The sequence below is a fragment of the Ursus americanus genome, chromosome 14, assembly GCF_024610735.1.
Source record: "Ursus americanus isolate L20-20 chromosome 14, mUrsAme1.1.p, whole genome shotgun sequence".
In the NCBI taxonomy this organism is placed as follows: Eukaryota; Metazoa; Chordata; class Mammalia; order Carnivora; family Ursidae; genus Ursus; species Ursus americanus.
This window is the reverse complement of record NC_142140.1, coordinates 57,029,098-57,043,631: the sequence shown is the minus strand read 5'-3', so window position 1 is coordinate 57,043,631 and position 14,534 is coordinate 57,029,098. Positions and strand designations below refer to the sequence as shown.

Genomic DNA, 14,534 nt, shown 5'->3' with positions numbered 1-14,534 from the left:
CCTGAGCGACGGCGTCTCCCGCCCGTGAAGGCCGGAGGGCGGGACTTCCGGAGGCGCGCAGTCCAATAAGCACGCGCCGGCCCTCTGCCCAGGCGGCCGCCCCCGCCCCCTCGGCGCCCCGCTCCCGCCCCCGGCTTCGCCTCCCGCTGCCGCCGCCGCCGCAGCCGCTGCTGCCGCCGCCGCCGCTGCCGCCGCCGCCGCCGCCGCTTCCTGCGGCCTCGGTCTCCCGCCGCCAGCATGCCGCATGCCTTCAAGCCCGGGGACTTGGTGTTCGCCAAGATGAAGGGCTACCCGCACTGGCCGGCCCGGGTGAGGCCGCGCGGGAGATGGGCCAGGCGGGGGGGTGGGGCAGTAGGGGCCCCGGGCCTGAGGGACCCGCGCGCCGGGGGTCCGGGGGTCCCCAGGCCTCAGGGACGCGCACAACAGGGGTCTGGGGGTCCGCGGGCCTGAGGGACTCGCGCGCCGGGCGTCTGGGGGCTCCGGGCCTCAGCGACCCGCGCGCAACGGGGGTGTGGGGGTCCCCAGGCCTGAGGGAGCCCGCACCGCGGGTCTGGGGGTCCCGGGGCCTAAAGGACCCCGCACCGGGGTCTGGGGGTCCCCGGGCCTGAGGGAGCCCGAGCCTGGGTTCTGGGGGTCCCGGCGCCTGAGGGACCCCGCGCCGGGGGTCTGGGGGTCCTGGCGCCTGAGGGACCCCGCGTCGGAGGTCTGGGGGTCCTGGCGCCTGAGGGACCCTGCGCCGGGGGTCTGGGGGTTCCCGGCCCTGAGAGACCCCGTGCCGGGGGGTTGGGGGTCCCGGAGCCTGAGGGACCCCGCACCGGGTTTGGGGGGTCCCCGGGCCTGAGGGAGCCCGAGCGGGGGTCTGGGGATTTCGGCGCCTGAGGGACGCCGCACCAGGGTCTGGGAATCCCCGGGCCTGAGGGGCCCCGCGCAGGGGCCTGGGGGTCCCGGGACCTGAGGAAGCCCGCCGCGGCGGTCTGGGGTCCGGGCGCCTGAGGGACCCCGCGCCGGGGGTGTGGGAGCCGCCGGGAGGCCCAGAGCCAAGGGAGGTGGGGTTTGAGGGACCTGGCGCCTGAGGGGGCAGGGTTCAAGTTTGAAGGAGTTGGTGGTGTGAGGAGAGCTGAGGAACATGGGGTTTAAGGAGAGGAATCACACTGATGGGAGGGGGGTGCGCGGGACTGAAGAGCTCAGCGTGGGGCCCCAGGCCATGTGTGAGGGCGGGCTAGAGATGAGGGATGCAGTGAGGGAGAGGGGTTGAGAGTTAAGGCTGAGGGGGCTGAGGGAGGCTGCGGCTGGAAATGGTGCTGGGGACTGTGTTCACGGGGTTACTGGTGCTGAGAGGACTCATCTGACAATGTGGGGGGTCAGGGACCAGGGCTTGGAATGAGACTTGCTTGAGGGACCCTGGGGGCTAGTGCCCTGTGAGGACCCCCTCCCCACTCCTCTGGTGGAGGAGACTGGCTGGGGTGTGGGGTTGAGGGCGATCTTGGAGTGGTCCTCCCTGGTACTTGAATCAGATACCTTTTCGGGCTCAGGCCCGAAAGAGAGAGTATCTGAGGGAAGGAGTTGAGCCAAGGGGACTTCGGGGATCCCCTGTAGAAGAAGTTGAGATCCAGGGGACTCAGAGGGTCTGACGGGTACAGGTCTGAAGGGCGTCCTGAGTCTGAAAGTCCCAGAGAGTGCAGTTCCAGGCACTACCCAGGGCAGGCCAATGTGGAGGAGGGACCTGGAGGTTGTCATCCCCAGGTCTTAGGGATAAAGTTGCCCCAGAACCTAGGCTGGTGGAATATGCATGACAGGATTGAAGGAATTTGGGGGGTGGGGGTGGGAGGCCCAGGCAGCAGCAGGGGGCATGGGAAGGATGAGGCTGGAACTGAAGCAGCACAGGAGTTGCCCAGGCAGTGTTGTGAGATGGCTGGAGATTTCAGCCTCGCTCCCTGCTTGTTGGGAGCAAGCAGAAGGGCATCACGCAAAGCTGGGGGTCTGGGTGCAGAGAGGTTGCCACAGGAGGCCAGGAAGGGACACTGACCGGGCGGTCCTGAGAACAGTTGGAGCTGGTGCTGCTGCTAGGATGTCTGAGCCTCAGGCTCAGAGGCGGGTCCTCAGTGAGGCCGGAGCAGAAGCTGGGCCTGGAAGGCATGGCAGGCTAGTTCTCAGGGTGATGAAGTTTGGAGAAGCTTCTGTGCAGGAGTGGGATGCTTGGGATGGATGCCTGATGCCCGGGGACCAAGGACTTTGAAAAGCCCAGAGAACTGAGAAAGGAGGCTGGGTGAGGGAGGCAGGGAAGGTTCCAGTAGCCCCCAGGCATAGTGGAGGATGGGAAGGGATTAATGGGGACCAGAAAACTCACTTTAACCTCATTTGCTCGGCTTATTTTCTTGGGGGACACTAGAGCCATGAAACTTTACGGGCACTTCCCTTCTTTCCAGAGTACCAGCTTCTCCCTCTTCTCCGTCCCCCCTCCTGCCAGCTCTCTAAGCCCGGAACATTTCCAAGCACCTGATTGGAAGTGAAGGGGCTGCTAGCCTCCTGTGGGGAGGTGACTGACAGCTGCCGGGGCCCATGGGTCTGTAGGGAGAGGGTGGGACTTCCTGGATGCTCAGGGCCTGTCTCCTGCAGCCCACCCCCCACCCTCTGCATCCTTGGAGCTGCCAGCTGCTGCCTCTGGGAGACCGACCACCGATCGCCTCTTTGCGGGAGGGGTCCCGTGGGAGGGTCCTGGAAGTGTAGAGAAGCTGAGCTTGGCCCCATATCCTGGCTGCTCAGGGGACCATATTTAGCTTTGCTCAGGTGAAGCATCTGCCCTGGAGGCAGAGAGAACACTCTGGGGGGAGGGGACAGGTGTGCACAGAGGGGGGGGTTTCCTAGAAGAATGCAGATGCCTAACTGGAAGGTGATGTGTTTCCCTCAATCGAAGCATGCTTACCTCAAGTAACTTAGCTGATTTCTTGGTGATTTCCTGGGTCAGTGGGTGAAGGTGTCCTCCAGCCACCCCCTGACCTGCCTCTCACTGCAGATCGATGACATTGCCGATGGTGCCGTGAAGCCCCCGCCCAACAAGTACCCTATTTTCTTCTTTGGTACACACGAAACGTAAGTGTCCACAGGTGGGGCTTGAGTTTCCCGCCTGGTGCCTCCTGGGTGACCTGACTCACCTGGGACTGGCCCCATGGTTCCTTTCTCCAGAGCCTTCCTGGGACCCAAGGACCTGTTTCCTTACGACAAATGTAAAGATAAGTACGGGAAACCCAACAAGAGGAAAGGCTTCAATGAGGGACTGTGGGAGATCCAGAACAATCCCCACGCCAGCTACAGCGCTCCTCTGGTGAGTACCTGGGGATGGAGAATGACTGGTGTGGTGTCTGTGGAGCCCAGGTCGTGCCCAGTGCTTGCATGCATTGGGTGCCACAGGTGGTTCTAGATTGTGTCTTAGAAAAGGAGCAAGGGCTTATTCCCCCTTGGCACTGCTGACCGTTCTCTGTTGGGGTGTCCGGGGGCGTCCTGGGCACAGTGGGTCGAGTAGCACTCCTGGCCTCGCCCACTCCATGCCAGTAGTGACCCCCCCAAGTTGTGACAACCAGACACTTCTCCAGACATTGATGAGTACCCCTGGGGTTGTGGAGGGCTGGAGGGTCACCCCTGGTGAAACCCAATGCTCTATAGTTAGCTTGGATTTATAATAGCATTATTATAGCTCTTAAAAAACCTTTTGTTTTCTCAGGAAAAAAACTTTTTCTGTCAATAACACTCCTCCCTTCCCCTGTTACTGCTAGATTTTAGGCTTGGGAAAGGCCATGGTTAGTAGATGTGAGAGTTCTTGCTGAGGTGGGAAAAAAGTGCCAAGGACCACAAAGATGACATCTCAGTGGCCAATCAGTGTCAGGAAATGTTCAGAGTAAGAATTTATGAGTTGAAGTGAAATTCATGGAAAGCCTTGGAAGGCTGCAGAAAGGTGGCAAAGAGCTATCTTGCTCTAGGCATTTTAGGAAGAGATGCAGATGAGGGGAGGCTGGGCTGGGGTTCTCTGCTCTGCTTTCAGCCACCGTTTTTGGGATTTCTGCAGGAGGCACAGGGACGCAGAGTAGTCTGGCTTCAGGAGGGGTGGGTGTGAGGTTGGCTGGGAGGCCAAGGGAAGAAAAGGGCCTGCGGTCTGGTCTGTGGGGAGGGACGCAGAAGGTGGAGAGGGTCTGGTGTGCGTGAGCTCAGCCACCACTGATCCGGTAGGCATTGCTGTATCGAGGGACCAGTAGTCCAAGATGAAGCAGACCCAGTTCTGGCCTCCTGGGAGCTCACGGTCCAGAATTCAGGGTGTGCTCACCCCGTGTCTCTTGAGCGCTGAGGGTCTGGCACCCCCTTCTCAGGGGGCCAGGCTCACATTTAGTGGATGTTGGTGGTGGTCTGCTTTTACCTGCTCAGATGGGTCCAGGAGAAGGAGGTTCCCCCTTTGCTGCCCGCCGGGTCTCCCGGCTTGGTGGGTGAATGGGTCGGAAGGTCTTCAAGACAGTTGGGTTCTGTGTGAACCTTTTCTGGCCCCAGTTCAAGTGCTGTTGGTTACGTCCTAAGCTTATTACTGCTGGTGAATCATCACACCTTTTAATATTTATTGCACACCCACGGCTTGCTAAGTGCTGTGTAGATGCCTGCCCTCGAGGAAATAAACTCAAAAATGGTACAGCCTTGACATTAAACTGGCCCCACACAGACTCCCCAGGTTGAGAAGTAACTGTTAAGTGTGAGAGCTTGTTTTGCTCTTTGGTTCTCTAACAAGCCTGTGGCTCCAAACTGAACGTCTGTTCGAGGTGTAGATTTTTGGGCCCCACCCATGGAAGTTTGGGTTTCAGGGGCTCAGGCCTGGGACCCCTGAAGTGTTAAGGTGTTCCTAACCACACATCAACCTAGATGTTTCTGACGGAGCCAGGCCACAGGCACGCTCTCGGAAGCAGCGCTGTCCGGGTACCTGAGCGGTCTCTTTGTTCAGCCTTCAGATTTCTCGTTTCTCTTTCCATCTTGAAGGGGAATGCAGACTTGTGGTGCAAAATTGAAAAGATACAAAGGCGTGCAGGGATAGTGGGAAGTCAGCTCTGCCTCCCGGTCACTCTGCTGCGATGTTTTGTCAAGATAGCCATAGCTACTCATTTCTTGTACATCCTCTGAGCTTCTGTATTCATAGGAAATCCTATGCAGCTTTCCCTTCTAAATCATAGAATTTTTAATTTTGCTTATTGTTTTCCAAAATATATCTTTTTTTTAGTTGACTTATTTATTTTTAATAAGCTCTACACCCATCATGGGGCTCAAACTCATGACCCCGAGATCAAGAGTCGCACACTCCACTGACTGAGCCAGCCAGGTGCCCCAAAAATATATCTTGACTGTTGGTTTGCATGCAGAGAACAGACTCATTCTTTCCGACAGCCTTAACTCAGCTGGTTCTTCCACTAAGAGGGGACCGCAAGCCCTGTTTCCGCATCTCCTTGCCAAGGTGGGAGGTGGAAAGTGGTATCTGAGTGTGGTTCCAACTTCATTGTCCTTTGGTCCACACAGTAGTCCTGAGAGTAGCCTGGGCAGGTAGCATCTTTTCCATTTTCCAGATAAGCAAACTGAGGCCCAGAGGGACCCAGCTAGAATCTGAGACTTCTTAGACCTAGACCAGGGTTTTTCAACATTTGTGCTTGGATCATTCTAGACTGGGGTTGGGGGGGGGGGGAGTCCTGGGCTCTGTAGGGTGTTTAGCAGCATCCCTGGCCCCCACCCACTTGAACCCAGGAGCACCCCAGTTTTGGCAGCCTCAGATGTCCCCAGGAATTGCCAAATGCCTCCAAGAGAACAAAAGTCGTTTCTGGTTGAGAACCACTGACTTAGAAGGATCCTAGAAATACATGCTTGTCCCCCAATAGAGGAAAGGGGACAGGGACCTGCCCACGGTTCTTAAGCTGGTGAGCGTGAGCTGGGACTAAAGCCCAGGCCTCCCATGTCCCAGGCTGGAGAGGGCCCCAAGAATAATCTCTGCACCTTAGGGTCTGGGGTTAAGAGCCCTGTGGTGTGAGGGCAGGAACCTGGGTTCGAGTCCCTGCTCTAGCACTTGCTTACTGTGAACCTTGGGGCACCACATCGCCTCTCTGAGCCTCAGTCTCCTCATTTAAGGCAGAGGGTCATGGTAGTGTCAGAGTCTCACAGGGTTGCTGGGGGAGCCCCGTGAGCAAACGCACGTCAGGCACCTAGCACAGGCACAGTGTTGAACAGGTGACAAGGTGCTAGTTGCAAATGAGGCCAGGCTGGATGTGACCTTTCCTTTCCCCCTCAGTCACCCTCCTGATCCGTTAAGGCAGTGAGAGAAATGAATGCTCACCTCCCTTACCTGACCATCGAGCTCGGGATGGTTGGAGGTCAGCTGGCTCTTGGCCTTTGTCTCCTGGTTCCTCTCTGTGCCCCATGCTTCTCTGTGTGGACAGAATTTCCCCAAACCTAGTTAGATTCCATGGGCTGACCCCAGGAGATCCAGAGTTCCCGGCTTTATCTACAGGCACAGGTTAGGGCCAGTCACTTACCTTCCCGGAGAGTCCGTTTTCCCAGTTGTGGGACAGGCCCGTTCGCCTCAGCCACCTGGGGGGACGTGAGAGGCGCAAGTTGGACCCGAGTTAGTTGGGAGCTTGGCAGAAGCAAGGAGGAGTTTTAATTAGCAGTAGCTGCGTCCAGTGGCCCAGGCTTAAGAGACCAAGGCAGACCTGGCTGGCATCCCGCCTCTGTCACATATTCTCTGTGATCCTGAGCTGTCACACCACCTTTTCCTCGTCTGCAAAATTAGGGTGACAGTTCGTATCTGGTACACCCAGAGGAGATGGTGAGCTTGGGGTGGGGGCTCACACTGAACCAGTGCCAGCTCTGACAATAAATGAAGCTGACCCATTTCCTGCAGAAGAGCCGTGGGCCTAGTCACTTAGCCTCCAAGCTGCTGTGCCACCCCCACCATGGAGAACAGGGGTCACGTCTCCCTGCTCCCCTCCAGGGCTGCTGTGAAGAGAACCCGCTCCCTGGCAGGAGGCGTGATGGAAGTCCATCAAGAAAGCAAGATTATCCTTTCCCAGCATTTTAGGTTTGGGGCCTGACCTACTTAGTGTTACATCCTTCAGTCTTGTCAAACATTGTACGTATCGAGCCCTATCACTGCACTACAGGGGAGAGAAAAGGTGCTCGGTGCTGAGTGCAAGGTCCTGCCAACACCTGGCCTTTATTTTTCTCACCTGTTAACCCGACCACGTGAAGGCTGGGTGGGCTTGGGACCCCTCAGTCAGGGAAGGACTGGGGCCTTCCTACAGGAGGTCATGGATGGGCCAGGTCCCCTCCTGTCCACTCCCTCTGGCCGCCCCCGCTCTGGCACCCACATTTCTGTTCTTTTAATGCGTTTCCACGTTGATGTGCTGCCAAGACCTTGCCTCGTCCTCTGTGCAGCATTGGCAGGTTTCCTTCCTTCTGGGCTCCCAGCGGGCCACGCTTCTGCTTTTCCTTGTTCCTCGGTCCTGGTCTTGCCTCGTGTGTCCAGTCGGTGTGGCCCTGGAGGGGTCCTCACATGTGCTGTCATTCCCTTCTTGTCCTCCCTGCTTTTTTCTTGGCCAGCGTGCATGCCCCACTTCGACCCATTGATCCCTGGCTGTGATTACACCAAGGGAATGTGACTTGTTCTCGTTGTTGTTTTTTAATTTGGGAAATTCACTATTTTAGCCATTTTAAAATGGCATATACTTCTGTGGCTTTTATACATTTATAGTGTCTTGTGATCATCTCTATTATTTAACTCAGAGCATTCCATCACCCCACAAAACGCCCTCCCCATTACCTATCACCCCCAGTTCTCTTCCTGTAACCCCTGAGAACTTTTTTTTTTTTTTTTTTTTTAAGTAGGCTCCACGCCCAATGTGGGGCTTGAACTCACAACCCTGAGAGCAAGAGTGGTGTGTTCTACTGACTGAGCTGCCTGGGCGCCCCACCCCTGAGAACTGATCAATTTTCTATCTCTGTGAATTTGCACATTGCAGATATTGCACGTAAATGAATCCTATTTGGTCCTTCGCCTCCGGCTGCTCTCCCTGAGTATGTTTTGGAGGGTTATCCACGCGGTAGCCTGTGTCAGAGCTCCGTTCCTTTCTGTGGCCGAGTAGTGTTCCATTCTGTAGCCGACCCACGTTGTGTTCGTCAGTAGATGGAAGTTCACCTTGTTTGCGAAAAAGTCTCAATCGCTTTCATAAAAAAAAAAAAAGAAGAGAAAAATCAGTTATTCAGTAAAGAAGTACCATGAAATAACACGATCAGGTTTTATACTCGGGCTTGGCTGCACTGGGTGCCCCAGGACTGTCACAGGCACCCCGTCTCGTGGCACGTTGTAGCTCTGCATTCCTTGCCTGTTCCCCGTTAGCATGTGGACTCCCTGCAGGCAGGGATGCCGTCCGGCTGCGTCTAGCCCCGGCCCTCAGCCCAGGGCTGCATACGCTGGGTGTTCCGCAGCACGCACTGGACCGATTGGTGGCTGAATATGGCCAGGGCTCATCGTTTTCCTCCCTCAAACATCAGACATCCAGAACAAGTTCAGAAACTGGCCCGAGTGAGCCCTGGGGCCTGGCCGTCATTGTGCCATCTGCTGGGTCCCCTAGACCCTCCGGAACCCTGCATAAGCCCCAGCCCGGCCCACCAACCCTTCTTCTGCCCCGTCCTCCTCTCTCTCACTACACACCAGCCACACTGACCTCGCCAGTTCGTGGGGGCAGCTGCCCTTGTGCTGTTGCTGCTTTCCAGAATGCATCTAGCCCCTGCCCCTTTGCATGCTTCGGACAATTTCCCTGCTAAAACGTCACACCCTCCAAGTTTCTCCCCCAAAACGCACTTCAAAACACTCCTGCCGCTGCATACCCACCTCTCCCCAATCTCTCAGCACCCATGTACCGGTGCTGTCCTCTCTCCCTGTCCCCACAGTGTGGCATTATTCTGCCGCAGTGTCTCCTGTTGGCCTCTCCCATTGGACTGTAAGCCCCCCAGGGGCAGGGACCGTGCTGTGCTTGCACGTATGGGCTCACCGGCTACCCTGCACAGCGCCTGGCACAGGCCCCTGCTCACGTGCTGGCCAAGTGCGTCCTGAGCGCGGTGCAGGGCAAGTTCAGAAGGGGTGCCCTATAAGCATTTGCTGTTTCCGTGGCTCTTGTTCCCTAAGCAGGCACGCTGGGTGAAACAGAAATCGCCATGCCTGGCAGGTCAAGCCCGGAGGTCCTGTGTTCATAACGATGAGAGTGTTAGTAACAGAAAAGCTGACTCTGTTGGACCTCTGGCCAGTCTGGGCATTGTCCTCAGTATGTCACATCCCACTTCTGCCTCATCCTGGCCATAGCCCTGTGAGGCCAAAATGGTGCCATCCCCATTGCTCAGGTTGGAAAACTGAGGCATCGAGAGGCTAAGTCACTGGCCCGAGGTTTGATCTGTAATCCTAGCACCCACTGCATGTGTCATCCTGCCCTCCAGCTTCTGTTCTTGGGGCTTTCTGGGCCGTAGGCCCCCAGTTTGGAAAGCAAGGAGGTCAGACCCTGACATTTGAGCCCTGCCATGGGTTCTGTCCCCTGGGTCACCGTCCTGGTTGGGAAATCCACTCCAGCTTGATGGTGACTCATGGTCTTTGTCCCCCACCTCCCGCCTCCCCCTAGCCGGTGAGTTCCTCTGACAGCGAGGCCCCTGAAGCCGACCCGGCAGGCGGGAGCGAGGACGACGAGGTCCGAGGGGTCATGGCCGTCACAGCCGTGACTGCCACAGCGGCCAGCGACAGGATGGAGAGTGACTCAGACTCAGACAAAAGCAGTGACAACAGTGGCCTGAAGCGGAAGGCGGCAGCCCTGAAGGTAGGGGAGGGGCGGGGCGGGGCGGGAGCTCCTGGTCTGGGGGGCGGCGGGGAGGCCAGCCACAGTCTGGCCCTTCCTCCTCCCCCACGAGGCCTTGGCATCCTGCACTCTCTATCCTGCCTTCTTGTGTTTAATACACGGTTTCATTCTGATTTATTATTTATTTTTATTTGTTATTCTTTTACATGCGTCATCTTATTAACCTTTATAATATTGCCCAGTAGATATTACCGTTTCCGCTTTGTAGATTATCATCTCGGGGGAAGGCTGTGTGCTTCTCTAGCGTGGCTTCTCTAGTATGAAGTTGAAATGCTTTCCTGTATTAGCCCGACCTTTTACTCAACACCAGCCAGACTGAACAGATACCGGCAGAACTAGAATGCACGCGCTTGCTCTCGGCTTATCCCTCCCAGGAGCCTGCTAGCTGAAATTATGCCCTTAGCCTGAACATGCAGATAATTTTTCTGCATGTTTAACGTGCTTTTTTTTTTTTTAACATGCTTTTTAAAAATTGAGATACTATTCACATACGACAAAACTCATCTTTTCAAAATACACAATTCACTGGTGGTTAGTACATGAATGGAGCTGTGCAATCGCCACCACTGGCTAATTCCAGAACATTCCATGACTCCAGAAGAACCCCTGTCCCTGTTAACAATCATTCCCCGTTCCTTCCCAGCCCCCACGAGCCCCCTTCCCGTCCGTGGATGAGCCTGTTCTGGACGTGTCACACACGTGGACTCACACCCCGTGTGGCCTTCTGTGTCTGGTTCCCTCCCTGAGCGTCGTGAGCTAAGGGCTTGTTGCTGGGGCAGCGCGTGTCGGCACCTGGCTCCTGTTCGCGGCCGAGTGACGTGCCCGTATGTGGTGGATGCATTGTGCGTATCCGTTCATCAGCTGATGGACATCTGGTTGTGTCTGCTTCGGCTGCTGTGAACATACTGTGGAGCACAGGTGTGTGTGGCTTCCTGTGGGGACGAGAGTGTTTGGTTCTCCTGGAGATAGTCTCTTTCTTGCCTTGTCTTGTCTGCCTTTTCACTGCTTTTAAACATTCGGGTACAGAATGAAAGGACTAGGATTTATCATCAACTTCTTTGACACGGTAAGGCTTTCTTTTTATTATTTATAAAAATAACATTTGCTTTCGGTTTCATTCATAAAGATCAACCACGCTTCTTGTAAGTTGAAAGGTGTGAAAAGTGTGGAGAAGCTAATAGAAAATGCCCACATTGCGCAGGGGGCTTCCGTGCCAGGGACGGGATGCACCCTGATGTGTTTCTCCACGATCCCACATGTGCCTCACACACGGGGCGGCTGCGTGAAGCCCAGAATTGGCGATTGTGCACACGCTCTGTGTGTGAAATGCTGAGCGTCTCTCTGTCGTTATGTACGGTAGTAAGTCGTGATCTTCAGCGGCTGAGAAGTAGTCTACGATGTGGATGGTTTCTACCCAGTGTATTATTGAGACTGTCAGGCATTTAGGTTTTTACCCAATTTTTATGACATAATGGCATTATTTTTTAAAGTTCCCCATTATTTCTATTTATAGTTGCTGGGGACGTTAAACAGAAACATGTAGAAAACAGCCCCCCCACCATGCCACCCCTTAGAGGTAAACCCCATTTTTAAGTCAGTATTTACTCAGATTTTTTTTTTTTTTTTTTTGGCCAACTTTGCATTAAACAGATCTAAGTTCTTATTGCAATGCCTTTTAGCCACAGCAGGGAGAACTTAAGAATCCTTTTGCCTGGTAGCCCCATGGTCCCAGCACATCGCGGTTCTCCTTTCCCAATCCACGAGGGGCTGCGGTTTTCCTGCTGGGCTGGCTTTCTATGTTCTCGTTCTTCAGTTAGCATTAACTTGTCGGTGTGTTTTTGTGGGTCCACATTCTACTCGTCTCATCTATCCTCTGAACGGATCCATGGCAGACTTCCTTCATGAGGACCACACGGCAGACCCTGACTCCAGCCCCGAGCCCTGGTGGCTCAGCCCTGCCTGCCGCCTGGGGTCTCTTCTCTCTGGGGTTCCAAGATCTCACTGCTTGGGGCCCCTCCCCATCGCCTCCCTTTGTACCCTGGCGTGTGGACGTCATCCTGGGTCATCTTAGTCCCCGTGATTCCTGCCTTTTTGTCTGGGGAACCAGGCCACATTCCAGCTCGAAGCGTTTACCCTGGAACTGCCTCGCGAGTCTTGACAGAATGCAAACTGGCAAACTCTGGACTCCCTGAGTGCCCGGGTTGAGAGTCCTGCGCTCTTGGGCTGAGAAGGGAGAGCATGTGGTACCTCTGCCCCCAGAGGGAGCAGGGAGTGTGCAGTGCACCGGCTTTGGCTTGGCCGCCCGTGAAGTGGGGCCAGGCTCCAGACTTGGCCCACACAGCCCTGCAGGTCTGGCCCCAGCCAGACCCCATCCCCATCCCTTCCCTGACCCCTCACCAGCCATTCTGCCTTCCATCCGTGGGGCTTTGTACTTGCTGTCTCTTCTGTCCCTCTTCCCACTGGCCTCTTGGCAGCTTTCCGTGACCACCGCCCCTGAAGAAGAGTAACCTCAGATTCACACGGAATGTTTCAGTTTGCCTCTCCTGATGGAAACATGTGGTGTGTGACGGTAGGGGCCTTATCTTTCATTGGTGTGTCAGGTGGACACACCTGAGTGGACAGGTATGCCAGCCGCCCTAACAGAGGTAGCACGGATCACTCCTGGAGGCGGGAGGTCTGAGATCACGGTGTCAGCAGGGCTGGTTCCTTCTGAGGCCTCTCCTCGGCATGCGGATGGTGCCCACCACCCTCATGTGGCCGTCCCTTCCTGTGTGTCTGTGTCCTGACCTCCTCTTCTTAGGAGGACACAGGTCATACTGGGTTAGGGTCCCTCCAGTGACATCATTTTAACTTAATTACATCCTTAAAGATCCCGGTCTCCAAACCCTGTTCCCTTCTGAGGTCCTGAGGGTCAGGGCTTCACCACAGGAATTTTAGGGGGACAGGGCACGGAGCAGGGGAGATGCTCAGGTGACCGTTGTTACGAGAACCGACTCATTTCTCCGGTGTGACAAAATGGAGAGAAAGTGTGGTGTAACTCAGCAGTTGCCATCTAGGAAGACCCAGGTCATCCCTAGTCGAGGTCTGTTTCTAAAGCTCGGTTCTTTCTTCATAAAAATTCTTCCGTTGGCCTCTATGGGTGGACACCAGGGAACGCGTGAACCCCTGAAACTGAATGCAGGCTGTATGCATGCATGTGTGTATATGTATATTTTCATTTTTTTAATGAGGTTAAGTTCACATTTTACAAAGTAGCTGTTCTAAAAAGCGCCGCTAAGTGGCGTATGGTCCGCTCCCCCGTTTGCGCAGCCGCCACCTCTGTCTGGTTCCAGGACGCACGCATACGTCTTTTTCTGGGGAAACGACACTTGGTTTGGTTTTTTCCTTCTTTTTTTTTTTATTGTGCATAAGTACATATAATATAACATTTGCCGTTTTAACCACATAGCTCAGTGGCATGAAGCACACTCACACGGTCATGCAACCACCTCCACCCTTGTCTCCAGAACTTTCCATCTCCCCGCACGAAGACTCCGCCCCCAGGAAGCACGGACTCCCCACCCCCTGCCCCAGCCCTGGCTCCCACCATCTCCTCTCCATCTGTGTGGATGGGACTCCTGGGGACCTCCTGGGAGTGGGGTCCTGCGGGATGTGTCCTTCTGTGTCTGGCTTCTCTTGCTGAGCACAGTGTCCTCATGGTTCAAGAACCTTGGTTTTTAATCAGATCCTCAAAAGGGTCCCTCCCGCCTCCCAAAGGTTCCAGAACCTCACCTCTTCTCCGGGGTATGAGGGGCCAGGCGGGAGACAGCTCTGCGTCCACACAGGCTTTCTGATTGTTGATCTGTTTGGGTTGCTCCCCTTCTAGATGTCGGTCTCGAAACGAACTCGAAAGGCCTCCAGTGACCTGGATCAAGCCAGTGTGTCCCCATCAGAGGAGGAGAACTCAGAAAGCTCATCTGAGTCAGAGAAGACCAGTGACCAGGTGCGTAGGTGGCTGGGTCCATGGGTGGGTGGGCGGGTGGACACACACATGGGAGCCGAGCAGTGGTCAGCCAAGGGGGCCATGCTCAGCCCCCTTCTCTCTGCCCAGGACTTCACTCCCGAGAAGAAAGCTGTGGTCCGGGCACCTCGGCGTGGCCCTCTTGCAGGGCGGAAGAAAAAGGTAGAGGTGTTTTGTTTTTGTTTTGTTCCCACCTGCCTGTCTGTGGGAAACCCTGACAGATCCTCTCCATGGTCACCAGGCACTGTCCATGGTTAGAGTCGGTCCTTTTTGGAGGAGGGTAGGTCATAGGCCACAGGGAGCTCTTGGGACCTCCACCTTCCACCTTCCACCTCTGCCTCCACTGATGGTTTCAGCCCACAGTTTCTGAGCTCGGTGTGTGCAGAGCACTTGCCTGGAGCCGGAGACCACCAAGCTACCACTGCTCCTGAGAAGTGTAGAGGCCAGTTTGGGAAATAGGATGGTGGAACCCTGGCCTTGGAAGGGAGTGAAGTGCTCCAGGCCATAGTTGGTATTAGAGCTCTAACCACTAGAAAAAAATGGTGGCTGTCCTCTGCCTCCCCCACTCCACCAAGGAGGAGATGAGGCCTGGGGACGTCACACGCTGCAGACTGAGCTGGGTG

General features: G+C 55.7%; 1 protein-coding gene across 4 annotated transcripts in view; it reads left to right on the top strand.

The window, feature by feature from the left end:
- Nucleotides 1-121: 121 nt before the first annotated feature.
- The window catches only part of HDGFL2 (HDGF like 2), a 20,161-nt gene continuing 5,748 nt past the window's right edge, over nt 122-14,534 (top strand). For 3 of the 4 annotated variants that reach the window (XM_045804346.2, XM_045804345.2, XM_045804344.2), the window contains exons 1-6: nt 124-309; nt 3,014-3,090; nt 3,184-3,322; nt 9,681-9,872; nt 13,777-13,893; nt 14,002-14,073. In XM_045804346.2, the coding sequence (XP_045660302.1) occupies nt 238-309; nt 3,014-3,090; nt 3,184-3,322; nt 9,681-9,872; nt 13,777-13,893; nt 14,002-14,073 (669 nt within the window). In that variant the 5' untranslated portion in view covers nt 124-237. Of the gene's footprint in view, nt 310-3,013; nt 3,091-3,183; nt 3,323-9,680; nt 9,873-13,776; nt 13,894-14,001; nt 14,074-14,534 lie in introns of all 4 variants that reach the window. The other variant, XR_015726734.1, reaches the window with a different exon arrangement.